Consider the following 19,815-nt stretch of genomic DNA (forward strand, 5'->3'; position numbering starts at 1 on the left):
GCATGCGCAGTAGGGAGCCAGGAAGTGAAGCCGCACGGCTTCACTTCCTTATTCCCTTACCGAGGATGGCGGCGGCAGCAGCCGAGAGCCGAAGGACGCATCGGCTTCGGCTGCCAACATCGCGGGCTCCCTGGACAGGCAAGTGTCCATATATTAAAAGTCAGCAGCTGCAGTATTTGTAGCTGCTGGCTTTTAATATTTTTTTTTCAGCAAACCTCCGCTTTAAGGATTTTTAGATTATCTCCTGCTTTCTTATCTTCTTGATTTTAGCCCTGATGAGGAGGGAGTGTTCCTGAAGCTTGTTGGATTGTATTGCAGAATAAAATATTTTCTGGACCGTACAAATGGTGTGGTGCACCCGTGTCTTCAATTTTTTAGCATACCATGAGGGAAAAAAGTATCTGATCCCCTGCTGATTTTGTACATTTGCCCACTGACAAACAAAAAGCTCATTCTATCATTTTAATAGTAGGTTTATTTTAACAGTGAGAGACAGAATAACAACAAAAAAATCCAGAAAAAACGCATTTCAAAAAAGTTATAAGTTGATTTGCATTTTAACCGCTTGCCGACCACCTCACGCAGATATACTGCGGCAGAAGGGCTCGTACAGGCAAAATCACGTACCTGTATGTTGCCCTTTAAGAGGCGGCCAGTGGGCGCGTGCGCACGCCCGCGGCAGGCTCCGTGAGTCGGGTCGCGGGTCCCGCGGACTCTATCGTCGTGGGGATACCTGCGATCGCCTCACGGGGAGGAAGAACGGGGAGATGCTGATGTAAACAGCATCTCCCCGTTCTGCCTAGTGACAGTGTCACTCGATCTCTGCTCCCTGTCATCGGAGCAGAGATCAGTGACGTCACACACACAGCCCATCCCCCTGACAGTTAGTAATCACTCCCTATTACTGATTTAACCCCTCCCCGCCCCCTAGTGGTTAACCCCTTCACTTCCAGTGTCATTTACACAGGAATCAGTGTATTTTTATAGCACTGATTGCTGTATAAATGACAATGGTCCCAAAAATGTGTCAAAAATGTCCGATGTGTCCGCCATAATGTCGCACTCAGGGTATTTTATTGCTCTCACCATATGTTCATCTCTGGTGAACATATGGTGAGAGCAATAAAATACCCTGAGTTACACTATGTGGAAGCATTCCTCTTTTTTCCACATGTTCCGGTGAACCGAGAAACCACTTTTCTTTGGAACCAACCCTGTCCTGTTCCAGTGGATCAAGAGGGACATCCTGGCCCGGCAGAGGCTCTACCCTGCCTCCACCACTCTACACATTTGCCCTTTGGTGGCACAAAGCTCTATCGATTCTATGCTCATGGCAGTAAAATCCAACATTTCCGGTAAACGTATCCCATCTATCTGTTAAATTTGATGACATCTGAGCTGACAGTTGGGAAGTTGAAAGAACTGCCACACGGATCACATATATTCACTGTGGACTGTTTTTGTTTTGACAACACGTCACTATTGGGACACTATGTTTATGTGCACAGAGACATTTTGCACATGTGTTTTTTAGCGCTACAATTTATTTAATAGCCAGTCTACAGACCTTAATCCCATAGAAAATATGTGGAGGAAGCTGAAGGTTCAAGTTACCAAATGTCAGCCTCGAAACCTTAATGACTTGGAGAGGATCTGCAAAGAGGAATGGAACAAAATCCCTGGTGTCCAACTACAAGAAACGTCTGACCTCAGTGATTGCCAACAAGGGTTTTGCCACCAAGTACTAAGTCATGTTTTGCGAAGGGGTCAAATACTTATTTCACTCTTTACTTCACTAACTTTAAAATGCAAATCAATTTATAACTTTTTTTAAATGCGGTTTTCTGGATTTTTTTTGTTTTTATTCTGTCTCCCACTGTTAAAATAAACCTACCATTACAATTATAAACTGATAATTTCTTTGTCAGTGGACAAACATACAAAATCAGCAGGGGATCAAATACTTTTTCCCTCACTGTACTTACTCTAGTTAATGACACAAGAAGTGATCAAACCACAGGGAAAGCATAATGGAAGAAGATTGACAACATTTAAAGATGATGTAAAATAAAATGTGATTCATCAGACCAGGTCGACTTCTTTTATTGCTCCGTGGTCCAGTTCTGATGCTCATATGCACACTCTAGGTGCTTTTGGCTGTGGACACGGGTCAGCATGGGCACCCTGACAGGTTTGCTTCTACGTAGCCCCATACACAACACACTGTAATGCACTGTGTGCTCTGACACCTTTTTATCGGAACCAGCATTACCCTTTTCAGCAATTTCAGCTACAGTAGCTGTTTTATTGGATTGGACTACAGAGGTCTGCCTTTGCTTCCCATGTGCATCAATGAGTCTTGGCCACCCATGACCCTATCGCCAGTTTGCCAGTTTTATTTCCTTGGACCACTTTTGGCAACATCCCATAAGAGCTGCAATTTTTGAGTTGCTTTGACCCAGTTGTCTAGCTATTAGATAATCAGTGTTATTCACTTTATGTCAGTAATGTAGCCGATCAGTGTATATAAGCTGTGCATGTACACATACATCTAGAGTCCCATGCAGAGACCTGCTGCCATATAATTTGTCTCCCAGCAGTATGATTCCTGTTTCTGATGTTTCTGGTTCAAGTGCATATTGAATTAGCTTCATAGAACTTTATGGGAATTTGCTGACGCACAAGACACTACTGAGCTGCACGTAGGATCCAGAACCATACCTTCCAACTTACTGAAATGATAAAGGACACCTTTAAAATAATATTAAAGGCTCATTTTTTCTTTTTCTTTAAATTACAAACACGTTATACTTACCTGTTCTGTGCACAGATCCTCTTCTTTTTGGGTCCCCCGCAGGCGGTCCTGGCTCCTCCTCTGCCAAGTGCCCCCAATAACCAATCTCTTGCTATGGGGCACTTGAGCAGGCTCACTGCCAAGCCATGCTTTGTCCATTCACACACAGAGTGTGGCTTGGCTCTGCCTCCCTTCTCATTCCTCATTGGCTGACTGGCTGTGATTGACAGCAGCAGAATAATATGCAGAAAATGATTGGCTATTTTTCCTTTAAATTGGCTTTATAAAATAACCAATGCAGTGTTACAGAGGTTGGATAAAAAGTTAGATTGTAAGCTCTTCTGAGCTCTAAATCCTCTTGTATTTTATTGTATTGTAACTGTATTGTCTCCTTTTATATTGCAAAGTGCTGCGTAAACTGTTGGCGCTATATAAATCCTGTATAATAATAATAATAACAAGTGCAGCATAACACATTAGGTAGTATAATAGTACTTTATGTATAGAGATATACACATCAGACCAAAAAGAGGGACAACTGAGGCTGCACAATGGACAGGGAGATTTGGTCTCAAGAGAGGAACAGTCCCTTCAAATGAGGGACAGTTGGAAGCTATGCAGAACTGTGTCCTAAAGGCACACATACAGACAGACAGCAAAAGTGTATCACACATAGACATGTTTTATGTATACTGACTTAAATTTCAATCAGATAATTAATGTATGTATCTTGGCTTTGCCCTCAGGTGTTTTCTGGCAGGGCAATTCATCTTTACTAGAAAGTAAATGATCTGCTTGAGGCACAGTTGGCCTTTCCTGATGAAGAGGGAGACTACACATGAACCAGTGTGGTCTATTAGGATTGAGATACCCACTCTTACTAATCTAAGTGCCAGCTGGCCAGCCCAGCCATTCTATCAACTTAATTCACTTTAGGCAGACACAACACACCCTGCTGGTAATTATAGACACATGAGTGCACCAAGCATCAGGCAGACCTTCAACTATTTCATGCTATTGATTTTACACATTATTTTCTCACAATACACGATTAGTAATGCGCACTAATCAATGTTAATTTAGTCAGTAAGAGAAAATGCAGAATTGTATGTCAAGCTGAGACCATGCTTACAGTATCTGCCATGTACAGAATTTCCACTATCGACATACAGCTAAAACAGGCAGATAAAAGCATTAGATAGCCAAATGATCCTTCTTGTTGGGCTGCCGTCATCACTAAATTCATTTTCATGCATTTTGTCTTACAGTAATAAATATTCTCAGTTATTGATCTACAGTTTTTAGATGTTTTTTGCAGTTTCAGCAAAGGATTTCAGCCATTGTCTCACTTTGTATCCATAATGCTTTGTAAGCTATGGTTTCCTGTTGTTGGCAGTGCTTATTAATTGTCCAGTCTACAGGAAAAGCTGATCGTCGGAATTTCTAGAACAGGTGTTAATGTGTACCTGTGTGGATAAAAATATGGAGGCTCGTATGGCTGACCTCTCCTTCCGACAATGCTGCCTGGAATACACTTGTTATGCTGGCTATACAAATAACAGTTCAACTGTTCAGTATAATCATTATATCAATGAAGGAATCTGATCTTTCAGAGGTCAACTTGACTGAATAGGCAGCAAACTGAGTATAAATGGTTTTCCCTGAAAAGGAAATGACCTGGTTCAAAATCTGATTTTTATTTGTTACATTGAACAATTGTGTTCAGTTAAAGGATCATTTGAAACTACTGACTCTATGTTGATTGTTTATTGCTGTATGGCCAGCATTGAGAAACTTGCATATAAAGCAGGAAATTATTTAAATTATATTTTGAGGGCCTGGAGGACTCCAAGAATGTAAAGTGTGGACATTCAGGGAATGAGATAAAATTTGCCCAAGGCTTTGCTTAGCGGAATATTCACAAGCATGTTTTAACTATAGCTAAATGGTTACGGGGTACCAATAATCATAGCTCTCAACTGTCCCTGATTTCGAGGGACTGTCCCTGATTTGGAACAAAATCCATCTGTCCCTCTTTCCTCCTCATTTGTACCTCATTTTGGTCTGATCTTTATAGTTGTACTTAAAATTCACTATTTATTTTTCAAAAAGTGCCAAACCTTTCATCCAATTTCTAAATTGCTGTATTTGTCAATTTCAAAAGCTAGTATAAAGCAATAGTAGTGGTTAAAAAAAATGCACTTGTGGGTTTAACTAATCATTATTTTTGTATAATTTTCCTTTAAGGGGGCGTGGCAGGGGGTGTGTCCTATGCCTACATACTTTTGCTAATAGGTGTCCCTCGTTGCCATCACAAAAAGTTGGGAGGTATGCAATAATTCATGTAAAATATTTTTCTACCACATGTACTTTTAATGGCTGATTAATTAAGTCTCAATGAGAAAACACCAGGGCAATGTTGTAGCTGTTAAGCTGGCCATAGATGGATCGAATTTTGGCCTGTTCACCAGGAATCCATCTGTGGGCAGGCTTTGTTTAAATTAAGTTGATCTGTTGACCAACAGGAGGGATTCCCCCATCAAAACTGAATGCGGTTGAGGGAAAGAAAATTTCCTAATATTTGGCCAGCATTAGTGACCAATCAAAGTTCTGCCTTCATTTTTCCCCCAAGAAATTGGAGAAACTTTAATTTAACTCTGTGCCTGTCCACTGTTTACTCATATGTGTAATGACAACCTGTGGGGTTAGAAACATGGGAGCAGCCAATGCTGACTTGCTGGACTACAGTTTGATTACTTCGTCCAGTTTGATTACTTCTTTAAACTATGGTTTGATTACTTCTTCCATGTCAGCGACTAATTAGCTAATAAAGCCAAGAAAGGAACTTTGCCTTTAAGCATGCACATTTAAAACAAGTTTGCAATGTCAGCCCCCATAGTCCTATCATTACAGGTTTACTTAAACAATCTAACCTGAATATGAACAACAAAAATAAGACAAAAGTAATATTACTACCAGTGGCGGCAGGTGCTCCATTTTTTTGGATTGGCGGCATTTTTATTAGTAGTTTGTCAACTGAGCTTTATCAAATATGATAGGTAAGGAATGCACTTTTCTTTTAGATAGGGACAAATAATATTCAGCCTCATACCAGAATTACTGTAGGGGTGCAGTACATACCTGAAGGTCATTAATGCCAAGCATTGGATGAGTGGTAGGGCTCCTCAGTGAACCAGAAGTCTTAACTATTGTTAAGTGTTTTCATATTTAACTCTTTTCTCGACTCATTTAATAAATATCCTTTTGCTGTATGTCTAAGGCTGGGTTCACACTATTGCGAATTAGATGGTGGTTTCCCCACATCCAATTCACATAGCAGGAGATTGTGACGGTCTCTCTATGAAGCCGGTTCACACATCTCCGCAGTGGCTCCGGTGTGAAGTTGCACAGGAGTCCTGTGCATCTTTTGACCTGTTTCAGGTCCGAATTCAGCCCAAAATTCAGGCTGAAATCGGACCTGAAACTGTGAATGGCGATGCACCGGATTCCTGCTGTGAGCCACTGCGATGTTTAGTGTGAACCCAGCCTGAGTCTATTTTTCCTGTCACATACAGTAATGCTAACAAACATAACCCTATACATTGTATTGCTTATGGTACCATTGCGTGGGGTTTAAAACACAGACTCCACCAATTATGTTCCTTATAATGGAAATGATCATGTAATTTGCCTGGTGTCTGGTCACATTCAGGGTCCACCACAGTGCTGGCATCAGGATTGCTTGCAGGACATCAATAATATCCTGTTCTGGTGATTGTTGATTACTAATTATGGGATACTGGTAGTAATGTCTGTATGAGGCTTCATTTCTAGCTACTTTTACACTATTTTGTGGCATCCAAAAGGTTTTTTTAGTGAAGCCAGGCACCTGGACAATATAGGAAAACAGTCTAAATTCCAAATTTGCGTTGCCACAAAACAACCCGCTCAGCCTCTGGACAACATTCTCCAAATTTGTTTTGCTGAAAAGCCCAACAACGTCTTTTCCCTTTAAATCACAGCAGCTCAGAAAAGAAAGCTGTGCCATCAAATCACCTATGCAAAGTAATAATTGAACTGGCATTCTTGCCTACAGGAGATAGGAATACTTGTTCATTAGTGCACCTATATATGTCTCTAAGTCTCTAAGAAAGGTATTGTGAGTCTATGAATAATTGTTAATTTTGTTTATGTTGACAGTTTCCTAACTGCATGGCACAGCTCCATACCATTTTGAAGTATTTATTTGACACACTCATATTGAGTAGACATAGAGAGTGTTCATGTGTGCTATTGCAAAAAGAAATGTAATATTTATATTAAATGAATTCTGTGCTTTGCCCATGGAGGGCAAAGCATCAGGTTTACTTTGCCCCTTCCCACCCTTATTAGCATATTTACCTTAATTTTTGTAGCTTGGCTTAGCTGGCCCAAAGGAACCAATGACACAGTTATCATGTTGCAGCTGCTCTATATGCCTACACAGAAATCTTATTCTGACATAGCCAGTGCAGTTCTGGCTTCATCCACTAGAGGAAATGAAGGACTAGAAGGACTTTGGATGCAGACCACTCTAGACTATGGGAGATGTAGTTTGTAAAAAAGGACATGGTCCTGGAAACAGATTGGATGACACACTACAATCCCCATTGGAGGGGAGAGAGCAGCTTTTCCCGGACTGTGGAAGAAAGTCATTTCTCTTTTCTGCTAGAGGGCCAGTACTGTGCACATCTTCCCTTAGCTGTGCACAGTTAGTAGAAGGGCATGTTCTTGAGCCTGAGACTGTGGTCCAGGCGGTTGGAAGCCAAAGCCAGAGAGAGGAGACTTGTGCTGAAGCCAGTGCCAATGAAATCTTTGATTTCCAAGCACCTGGGCCAGAGCTGCTGAGTACTGGGACTGGTGAGTGGCCATTTGTCGTGTTCACACTACTGCCACTAGCAGAGGGGGGCACACAGAGGCATCGGGCGGAGGACACAGCCCGCAGACTCAGCGGGGGACATCGCAGGATCCTGGGGACAAGGTAAATAACCTGCACCAGGATCCTGAGATGCAATCTCGAGTGTGGCTTGGGGTTACCGCTAATGGTACTGAAATTTAACCCCGGGCCACACTCAGTAAAACCGCCAGGGAGGTTAATGATTTTACCTAGTGCTGTCACATGCAGGTTAAGAGACAGTCATGTGTAAGCTTAAACAATGGTGTCTTGGTGCTCCTATCAGGCTATGTTTCTGCTAGAGGAATGGAGCAGAGGTGGATAAAAAAAAGTTGATGCTGCTGGGGCAGTTTTGTTTTAAAATGACGCTAAACAATATGCTTAGTCTCCAAAAATAAATGAATACACATCCACTACTGTAATCTATTTTTCATGATTTTATTTCTTATTGTGATTTTCTGCCTCTTTGTAGTGTCCTCTGTGATCTCCCAGACTTCTCCATTTCCCCCCTCACATCTGTATGTTTTGGAATCAGCAGAGTATGATAGTTGTGGTCATGTGCATTGCTCTATGCACAGTACACATGTCAGAGTCCATATTCCCTTGTCCATCTTTGGAGTGAGCAAGAGAGGATGGTTATATTCCTGCATACAGTGCGACCATGGAGAATGAACACAGCCACATCTCTAACAGGGAGTTGGATCATGGCAGAGATCAAAGGGATTTGGAGATTTGGAGTAGGCTGAGAGCAATAGAAGGTACTTTTTTGAGTTTAGTGTCACTTTAAGACTGTATTTACTTTTATGCATTCCAGTAACACGCGACATTCTTCAGTGGCGTTGTGGTGACATTCAATACACTGCATCATAACATACCTACCATATGTTGTAGCACAGGGGTAGGCAACCTTTCAGGGGTTGAGATCTACCTGACAACGTGGAGGTAATAAGCCGGAAGTAAAAACTAGCACATTGCTTAGTAAAAACAGCACCCACAGTACACACTAACTCATGTTGGCCGCACATTTAACCCTTTGATCGCCCTAGATGTTAACCCCTTCCCTGCCATTGTCATTACTACAGTGGCATTGCATATTTTTAGCACTGATCACAGTATTAGTGTCACTGGTTCCCCAAAAAAAGTGTCAGTTAGGTGTCCGATTTGTCCACTGCAATATCGCAGTCCCGCTATAAGTCGCTGATTGCCGCCATTAAAAGTAAAAAATAAATAAACATTTCATAAATATATCCCATAGTTTGTAAACGCGATAACTTTTGCGCAAACCAATCAATATACGCTTATTGAAATTTTTTTTACCAAAAATATTTGGCCTAAATTGATGAAGAATATTGATTTTTAAAATTAGATGTGTTTTATAGCAGAAAGTAAAAAATATTGTGTTTTTTTTTGTTTATAGCACAAAAAATAAAAACTGCAGAGGTGATCAAATACCACCAAAATAAAGCTCTATTTGTGGGAAAAAAGGACATAAACAATTGTCATTAAAAATGGCCTGGTCATGAAGGGAGGTAAACCTTCCGGAGCTGAAGTGGTTAATATAAGTACATATTATAACTTTTTTTCACAGGTCTGTTTAGGCCTGATTCACACCCATGCAGGTTGCAGTTTTGCATATTCAAGGTGCATTTTGCGTTTTTCAATACACGTTCTTTTTTTAAGTTTTATTGATTTTCAACAAAGAGGACAAGAACATACTAGAGAACATACATGACAAAAGCCAATAAGCGCCCGTGGACAGTACAATCATGAAAAGAAAAAAAAAAATTAAATAGAACATGCAGATCTTGCAGGTGGGGATAATAGAACTTCAGATTCAATTATCTCAATCACAGCAACATTAATACTACAATAGCACAACTGTCTAATGATGTACACCCTAGTGGCAAAGAGTGCTGAAATGGGCGCATTGGCAAAAAACAAAAAAAACATACAAGACAGAGGTAGGGAGAGAAGAATGGGAGAAAAGAAAGTAGTAAAGAACAACCACCCACACCAGGACCCACCCTAGAGACCAGAGTCATCATCCACACAGGACGTCGCCAAGTCTTAATAAGACTTCATGCTGAAGGGGATTCCAACAAATGCCACAATTCTCAAACCCATTTATGGGCATCAAGAGTGTAATTTATTGAAGCGGTCAGGCTTTCCATCCATTTCACATCTCAGATCCTGGAGTGCAAATCAGCCATAGAAGGAGGATCTTGCTTCTTCCACTTAAGGGCAATCAAGCATCGTGTGGCAGTTAATACATGCGCATGAAGCTTTCTAGCCATTTTAGAGAAAGAAGGGGGTGGAAAGCCCAAAAGAAAAATTGTAGGATTGAAAGGCACCCAGGAGCCAAAGATGGACTGGAGCAGGGAGTGGACCAACCGCCAATAGGGAGTAGTTAGAGGGCGTGTCCAGAAGATATGATACAAAGTACCCACATCTGCGTTGCAACGCCAGCACCGGCGATCGGCAGAGGGATATATGGAATGGAGCAGGTCTGGGGTTTGGTACCAATGGTACAGTATCTTATATTGATTCTCTTTGTACAAGGTACAGATAGAGCTCTTAAAGGTTTGTGACAAAATGAATTGCCACCATTTCAAGGGTAACTCCTCGGCCAAGGCCTGCTCCCACTTACGCATATAGGCGTGCCAAGGTCCGGATGGGGGAGGGTCTGTAATTAACCTCCCTGGCGGTATGATTATTTCGGATTTTAGGTGCTGAAAGCGGTACAATTATTTTGCATGGAAATTTGGCGTTTTATATTGTAGGTCTGTAATTCTTAACAATAACACACTTAAATCTGTCCAAACAAGAGTCTAGTAGATATCCCGGGTATGATAAAGTCTGAAACACAAAAACATAAATTATAATATAATAAATAAAAATAAATAATTAAAAAAAAAAAAAAAATTAATAATAAAATAAATTTCCCCACGATTCACTATCGCTCAATTCTGCAAGTGTTCTAATTTACTATCACTGTTTTCTAGCTGGTCTAAAGCCACTTTTGATGTAAAGGGACGCTTTTTGGTTGCTATGGACAATCTCCAGTTTCCAGGCAGAAAGAACAGTATATATAACATAAAACTGCATGCAGGGCATAGGACAAAGCACTGGGGACAAAAGGGATGTGAAATAATTTCATACAGTACTGTAATCTGTAAGATTACAGTACTGTATGTGTTATGATTTTACACTTTTTTGAATTTGCTGCCAGGCTCCGCCCCCGTGCGTCGCGCCGCTCGCAGGGAACGGAGCCTGGCACGGAGAGGCTTCGGAGGAGGACGGAGCCTGCAGACAGCGCGGGGGACATCGCAGCATCCCGGGAACAAGGTAAGTAAAGCCACACCAGGATCCTGCGATGTAATCCCGAGTGTGGCTCGGGGTTACCGCTAATGGTCCTGAATTGTAACCCCGAGCCACACTCGGGAAAACCGCCAGGGAGGCTACGAGTTGGTACATACGCGATATCATACCTCTAGGGAATGCAAGCAGACTCTCTCGAATTCCGTCAGAGGGGAGAACTGGAGATTTGTAACTAAGGACTGTGCAAAATGTCGTATTTGCAAGTAACTATAAAAAGCCTGTCTAGGCAGGTTATAGGTTTCCTGAAAATCCTGAAATGTTTGCAACCTTCCGGTTCTAAGATCCACCAACTGACCAAAGTGAAATAGGACCTTTTCTATCCAGGAATGAGACATCAGCGAGGTCAAGCTGTCCGGGACATTAGGCGTGAACAAAAATGAGGTTGCCAGTGAGGCCGGAGAGGTAAGGGGGTAAACCGATTTTGGCACAAAGCCAGAGTCCGCACACGTGACATGGGCCCTAGCAGTCATAAGTTTTTAAGCGGGACTTCAGTGCTCCATAATATGGAATTCGGGTGGATTGGTGCCAACCACAGCTTCTCAATTTGTGTCCGATTGTAGGGGCAAAGAGGATAGACCTACGGTGCCTTTTATAGTTCCAAAAGAAGTTCAGCAGGTCCCCCTGGAGAGACTTAAGGTGCGATGATGGGATAGGGATAGGCAGTGTCTCAAAGAGATAAAGAAGTTTAGGTAAAATTGCCATCTTAATGGTTGCCATGCGACCAAAGAGAGACAACCTCTGAGACCTCCACTTGGCAAGTGATCCATTGAAGTCCATGGAACCAAAAACCGGAAAAAAGTCCCTGGCCCTTCCCATAAAATGCACAGATGTGAACTACAATACATCCATAAAAGACCATGTTAAATGGACTGTAGTGTGTTTCTGCAAAACTGAAAACACACAAAAAAATGCATAGGTGTAAACCAGGCCTAAAGGGGAAACATTTCTTTTTTACCACTCCCCAGCTACAAGTGTGAACTAAGCCTTAAGTAAGTGTGTGGGATGAACTGATAAAAAAAAAGTAGAAGCACAGTTTATTAGATGAAGGTGGGATAGGCTTACATAGTATAATATGGTTATTATTATTATTATTATTATTTAGGGTTTTTATTATTTTTATCATTATCATTATTGTTGTTTTTTGTTTGTTTTTTTTTAATTAAAGCGGAGTTCTGCCAAAAAAAACCCCATAAATTAAAAGTCAGCAGCTACAAAAAGTGTAGCTGCTGACTTTTAAAAATCAGACACTCGCCTGTCCCACGGTCCAGCGATGCCGGCTTACAAAGTCCCGCTCCTCTCCCCCTCCTCTCCACGGTGCTGGCATTCTTACTGTGGGCGCCCGGCTGTGACTTCACAGCCGGGCACACACTGCGCATGTGCGGGCACGCACTGCACATGCGCAAACTGCGCTGCGCGGTGTGATTGACCGGGCAATCTTCTGGGACCTGTGACATGTCCCAGAAGATTGCAGGGAGGGAGGGGGGAGACTTACTTCTGGCGCCGCAGAGCCCTGGGAGGATGTGGGAGCTGGATGACTCTAAAAAGAAGGTATCCGCTCCACCCCCCCAAAAAATGACATGGCAAATGTGGCATGTCAGGGGGTCACCATCACGTAAAGTGGAAGTTCCATTTTTGGGTGGAACTCCGCTTTAATACAGGTTTTGTTTTTTTGTTTTTTTAACTTTTTTGTCTGAGTATAGAGCTATGTTTGTCCCAAACACCTAGGCGATTCCAGAATCGTGGCAAAATGTGGGACTTGCGATGCCTCTACATGTTAATGGCATGCTAATCGCGGTGCCATCTTGCTGCGCGATAAATGGTGCTACAATCGCTCCAATATTGCAATGAGCAAAGCTTGTCACTCAAAAAGGAGCAGGAGCTTCTTTTGGGCGACAGCGTCGCACGTTGCGATTTTGCTGTGATTGCAGTGAGATAACAACCGTAATGGAATCTCGTCCTGCATTTTGCTGCGATTCTGGTATCGCGTGGAGAATCCCAGCGATTCTGTCCGCAATCCGAATCACCTAGTTGGGAATGGAGCCTCACTGTTGACTGACTCATCATCATTGGTTTTTTTTTAGTTTATATAGTATAATATAGTGTTGTAATGTTGTATTATTTTTATTATAGTGTTATATTATAGTGTTATTTTATTTCAGACAGGACAGAAAGTCTGGAAACAATAGATGTTTGAAAATCAAAGCAAGTGACATATTGTAACACTTTGCATTTTATCATTTGTCGCAGTTTAGTCATATAGAAGTTACATGCATTTTTGCAGGCTGTTTTTTTTTTTTTGGTCAGTGTTTTACAAAAATGGAAACAGGGTAGAGTACAGGGTCCTTAATAATACAGCTAAACCCCTAAAAATTATAATGTTAAATAATAATAAAGCAAAAAGTGATAAAGAGCATTAAACTGTGCAGCCACTTGACAGAGGAGCTGAAGATGCTGATGTGGATTCCTCTGGACTGTGATTGAAATGTGCTCCCAGCAGGAGTATTCAGGCTGTGTGTTCTCTGGTTACTGTATGCAGGCTCACGCTTGCTTGCCAGCGACTTGCTACACATGACGATATGAATATTCTGAAGACTGTTATTGCTTGTTCGTTCATGCATGTGAAGGGTGCTAGTCAAAAGCAGGTGGACGGGGCATAGCCAGACCTGCTTCACATTCGAGCTGCAATAATGTAATTAAATAGAAACTAGAAGCATAAGGGCATAGGGAAGGAAGCAAGTCATGTGTTCAATCCAAGGCAGTCCTAGCAGCAGCAGCAGCAAGTCATTAAGGCAGACTGCACCATTTTTATTCTTACTCTGCGATGAGGTGCTTGTGGAATTTAAAAGAGCTTTTCCTCCCCTACTGACTTCACAGAGGTGGCCTCTTCCTGGCTGTAGTCAAAGGACGCAGGCTTTGCTGAAAGGTCCCAGAAGACCTTTCTGGTTTGCTGAGGAGTTAAAGGATGGACTGAAGCTTACCTGTACCTACAGTCAATGAAATTCTGGGATGGTGCCATTCTGAATGGTCACATTCTGTGATCTTCGCATTTTCTTGCTTTTTATGTATCTGCTGGCTGACCCTTGCTGGGCGTTAGTGGTAACTGTTTCTGTGCTCTGTGGGCAGTGCAATGCTCTCTCTCGACTGATGGGTCCTGCAGCATATGGACACAAGCTGTAATTTGTCTGTGGATTGGAGGATTACAGTGGAAAGTTCTGGCTGACAGCCACGTAGACTTAGTGGGAGCATAAAAAAACCCCACAAAGCTGGATTTTTTTTTTAAATCTGTGGTAGGCGCTGAGTCCTTGAAGCTGGTATTTTCCTTCTCAAAATGGCTCATGCTGCTGCTTCCATTAAAAAAGTACGAGAGCTGGAATTGCCCAACATTGAGGAGAGAGAGAGGGAGAGGGAAAGGAAAAGGCGTAAGATCCCTAGGGATCGCCTAGATCGAAAACGTAAGGTATGAGGACTGTATTCTGTCCATTCAGTTCATGATCATCACAGACATACATCTGATTATCATGGGGCACCGGTGTCATTCTCCTTGTCACTGGAATGTCATGCCTGTTTCTAAGCCGTCTTTTGTTGCTCAGCTCATATCTCTCTGGCTTTCCATCTTATCATTAATCCTTATTCATTTGAATAGAAATAATTGCTGTCCATGTAATTAAGCAGGCATAACAACACGCTATCATAACAAGGACATCTATATTCCAAGGCTGTGGCAGGCTGTTGCTGACTGTAATAATCCTCCTTCGTTATACAGAGATGCAGAGTTTCCCTGCATCAATGAATCCTGTGTGCAGACCCCACCTTCCTCATGTTTGATCATATCAGCTGGGTACCATGCCATTCCGAACAGCTGTGGGGACAGCATAGCACAGCATCTAATACAGAGAATGCAGATACAGGTGTGGCTTGTGCATTTTCCATGACAACCTTCTGCCCGAAAATGTTCACCTTTTCCATACAAATGAATATCTCTTCTTTTTAGATACACTGACCCCGCATTCTGGATGCCTTTCTCTGCTGGCATGTTCAAGAACACACATCTGTGCATGCGTAGATATATATATATATATATATATATATATATATATATATATATATATATATATATTGTATCACAAAAGCTATGTCTGCTTGACATCTTGAGACAGGTATATACAATGTGTGTATGTGTGTGTGTGTATATATATATATATATATATATATATATATATATACACACACACTTACATACTATATATCCCACAATGAGAAAAGCTATGTCTGCTTGACATCTTGAGACAGGTATATACAGTGTGTGTGTATATATAAATATACATATATATATACGCGTTCTGTATATCCCACAATCAGAAAAGCCATGTCTGCTTTGAGACCTTGAAACAGGTACAAGATTGAGCTGTGACTGTGTCTGTTCAAGCAGTCGTACATAATGTTCAGTTGCTACAGAATCTTACTAAATAAATGATGCTTCTGCAGTCAATTATTGATGCTTTTTTTTTCTGCAGCATGGAACTCCACTATATCTGCGATTATTATAATCATTGCTGTTATTTTTTGACATCTTCATCATCAGTCTTCGTACTTTCTGTTTTGCTATGTAAGCTGCAAAGCATTGCAGGGTTATATACCATTTTATGCATTGCAGTAGCACCACACTTGCTGGTTGCTGGGGATCTCAACAGGCTATACAGATATGGAATTTAGGAAATGTATGAAAAATTCTCTGGTGATTTACGTAGGCTTGCTTATGTGTTCTACCTGATTGCATATTAGTACATTGACACTATACTCAGAGGTATTTCATTGTTTTGTATTCTGTAATCCCTGTTGTGGTTCAATATATTAGGTGGAGTTGCCCATCCTAGAAATTTATTGTTCGTGTAAATTCTAAAAACCTAGGAATTCCTACTTCTACATGTGTTGATTTTATTTCTATGTATGCAAAACATTAAAGAAGATTCATATTTGAACATACCAGTAAAAGACTAGGATTAGGATTATACATTATACAATATTCTTGTACAATTTTCCTTTAGATTTACCGAAACCATATAATAGGAGGTGAAGCCTTCAAGCGGAGTTCCACCCAAAAGTAGAACTTCCACTTTAAGGCCTCCTTCCCAGCTCCTGATGGTGAAATGGAGGTTTTGGGAAGGAGAGGGTACCCGCAGGCACTTCCGTTCTGGTTGCCTTAGGCGATCGGAAGCAGAAATTCTCCTTTCCCTTCCCTCCCAAAGTCTTCTGGGACACAGGACAGGTCCTAGAAGACTTTGGGGCCAATCACAAAGCACAGCACCGCTCAGGCATGTGCAGTGGACACCTGGCTGTGAAGCCGCAAGCTGTCACAGCTGGGTGCCCATAGTAGAGATGCCGGCACCACTGATGGGAGGAGTGAGGAAGAAAACTACTGGGATGAGTGCACCACAGGACCGTGGGACAGGTAAGTGGGTGTTTATTAAAAGTCAGCAGCTACAGTTTTTGTAGCTGCTGACTTTTAATAAACACACAAATGACTGGAACTCCGCTTTAACACTTTCAATTTGTATGCAATCAGGCATGCCCTTGCACTACATAGTTGAAGGCAAATCTAAAGGAAATTGAATAAGACGATTGTATAATCTATGGGCAGTCTAAAGCCTGGTACACACTACTAGCCTAACAGGGCTGAACGAAAGAAAAACTGACAGCTCAGGAGGAGTCGCTGTACTAACCATGCAATGTTAGTACAGCGATCTCCCCTGCTGTGCTACTGCGTTCTGACAGGGGGGAGGTCCCCCTGTCAGAACACTCCAGTCAGCACTGTCAGCCATTGGGAGCCTATTGGCAGACTTTTTTCGGTCGTGCCCCTTCATCAGACTGGATGCAGTACACATGAGTTGAATGTCAGCCGGTTTCCATTGATCTGGCCGATGCCGCCTGACATTCGGCCCATGTGTACCAGGCTTTAGTTTGATGAATACCACCGAGAAATCTCTGTTCTGGTGCTTCAGGTGTGTGTAATGGCAAAACCTTTTTTGTTCTGGATAGTGTGTGTGTGTGTGTGGGGGGGGGGGGGTTAGACCTGCTGCTGTTTGTGTTCCTACTGGGAGGAACAGCCATCTCTGTTTGCCCTTGTGACCATTGTCATGGAGACAGAATAAGGGGGAATCCTACATTTTACAGTTGTATTGAGAAGGTGCAGAAAAATCTTCCAGTGGGGACAAGCTGTCTAAGATTTAAATTCCCTTTACTGTTGCATCTTCAAAATAGACAAATCTTCCTGGCAGGACGCAGACAGTAAAAAAAATAACCTGGGTGGGGTTTTCCCCTTACCTAATCTATACAAAACTTTTCAAATGTTTTGACTGTGCATACACTTTAACTTTGGGCCTTGCAAAGGGTTGTCCCTTCCAGCAACATAGGCTTAAACATTTTTGCCACAATCCTACATCCTAATTTTTTCACTAATTTCAGTGGCCTAGTTGAGAAGTGGGGCTGTGATAACTACACAGTGATCTTGAGTCAGAAGTGGTCTAAAAGGCCCTTTCAACAGTGTCTCCTATGCAAAAGGCATGTGTTTTAGATACTAATTATTGCCACTGGTTAGAGCACATTCAGTTGCCAGATGGTGCAACATAATCACATGTGGTCAATCATGATGCTTTGGAACACATTGGGGTTGATTTACTAAAGGCAAATAGAGTTGCACTCATTTTCCCCAGAGTTTAGTAAATTTACTTTGTAAAGAATACCGAATCAGGTACACGTTATTGGATGAAGGAAATCAGCAGAGCAAACCACATTTACTAAGCTCTGGGGAAAATAAGTGCAACTGCACTTGCAAAGACCACTCTCCATTTGCCTTTAGTAAATCAACCCCATTGCTTTTTATTTGGTTAACTTTCACGATTCATTTTTAGATGCTCAATAAATTGAATGACCATTGACAATATCACAATGCTGTTAAGAGCAGTAATTTTATTCCAGTAACATTTAAAATGGGCATCTGTTACTGGTCAACTATAGTCACTGTTTACTTCCATTTAGAGTACAGAAAATGTTCTGGTGAGCACTATACCATTTTTACCCTTTTTGAAAGAAATTGCTCATATGAACAAATGTCAAGGAAAATAACTAATAATCATACATAGTTGCATGACATCAGTTATAGATGCACAATCAAAAACTGACAATAAGGCCTCATGCATACTGGGAGTTTCTGTATCTCTCCTCCTGACAGCAGCATTTTGTCAGAAAACAACGTTTGACGCTTGTAAACACGTTTAGCCACGTCAAGCGTTTGGGCAGTAAAGCGGTAGTAAAGCAGGACAAAAAAAAAAAATTCCCCCTGCAAGGCTATGCTATACTGTGCTAGTATGCATTGTATACTAGCACATTATGTGAAACTTACCTGAAAACGAAGCCCTCCAGCGGTGCGCTGTCACCACTGACAGGGCTTCCATCTTCACCCAGTCTTCTTTCCAGGTCAGCGGGCTCTAGTCCTTTGAATGGCCAAGTCGCAATGATGTCATGGTTCACGGCACAGAGCTGTGAAGGAATGCCACAGGTATGTTGTTCCTTCAGAGCGCATGTACCGGTGACGTCACCGGTTGCTACACAAGTAAATATCTCCTAAATGGTGCATGTTTAGGAGATATTTACAGTACCTACAGGTAAGCCTTATCACAGGCTTACCTGTAGGTACAACATAAACACTTTTATTTAATTAGCAAGAATAATAATTTATCCTGGCCATTGAAATTAATTAATGCTCAAGTGCTAAAGGCACTTAGCAATAATGCCTGTTTAGACACATTTACACGATTCAGTCGTTTCTTTTGCTCCTGGACACGCTGGCAGTGTTTTTTTTCTTTCTGGCACTAAATGCCCCTGCCACAAAACTGCTCTAAAAGGCTAACACTCAGGGGCATTTAGAGGCAGGAAAAAAATGCCAGATGCCACTGGGAGCAGCTGAAAAAACACCCAGTGTGCATGAGGCCTAAAGCTATAGCCCAAAATGTTGGGTTAACTTTAAACAGTAATTTCATTTACAAGCCCAGGCAGATCCAGTGCACAGTTATTCCTATTTAAGAATGTTATTTTTATACAAATACATTTATTGTTTTCCTGCTATTTTTTGCAAACTCACCGAACATTATTCAAGAGTCTATGTCATGGATATTTGTCACAATAACAGTGGCAAGAAAGAGGAGTTGTAGAGGTCATAGCTGCCAAAGGTCCCATGTTCTTGGGAAGCCCACAAGACATACCTACTCAGGACATATGTTCTGCATTACAATGAGCAGCTAAACCTATAATGGACACTAAATGTATGTCTTTGCATTGTGGGGGATGATGTCTAACAAAAATGTGTATGAACATCATTATGTTTTCATGGGCTCTACTTTAATGTCACATTATGGCCTCTGTTAGCATCCTTACTAAACACATTGTTTCTCCAAATTGTACCAGATTACATATTCATACATAAATGGGATCTTGAAATCCTGAAGTGTCCTTGATTAAAGGAGAGGCCGATCACATGAGTTTGAGAGGTCACATAACCAGGTGCTCCTTGTCGTGCTGTAACGCAAATTTGTGAAGACCATACTACCACTTTATAAATAGGGTGCAGTGGTTAGTTAAGCTGGCCATACATTACTCTGAGCCAAATCCTCCCCACTGTGTCATTGTATTCTGGAAGTAGAACTCCCCCCCATCA

At 41.6% G+C, this 19,815-nt stretch overlaps 1 protein-coding gene across 27 annotated transcripts in view; it reads left to right on the top strand.

Moving 5' to 3' along the window:
* ANK2 (ankyrin 2) overlaps window positions 1–19,815 on the top strand; it is a 793,913-nt gene that overhangs the window by 440,003 nt on the left and 334,095 nt on the right. For 12 of the 27 annotated variants that reach the window (XM_073602767.1, XM_073602868.1, XM_073602804.1 and 9 more), the window contains exon 1: window positions 13,779–14,562. The exons of 3 other annotated variants lie outside the window; for them this stretch is intronic. In XM_073602767.1, the coding sequence (XP_073458868.1) occupies window positions 14,434–14,562 (129 nt within the window). In that variant the 5' untranslated portion in view covers window positions 13,779–14,433. Of the gene's footprint in view, window positions 1–13,774; window positions 14,563–14,986; window positions 15,014–19,815 lie in introns of those variants that run through there. 12 more of the 27 variants (XM_073602775.1, XM_073602884.1, XM_073602824.1 and 9 more) reach the window with 5 other exon arrangements.

Source organism: Aquarana catesbeiana, linkage group LG01 (genome assembly GCF_042186555.1).
Source record: "Aquarana catesbeiana isolate 2022-GZ linkage group LG01, ASM4218655v1, whole genome shotgun sequence".
Classification (NCBI taxonomy): domain Eukaryota; kingdom Metazoa; phylum Chordata; class Amphibia; order Anura; family Ranidae; genus Aquarana; species Aquarana catesbeiana.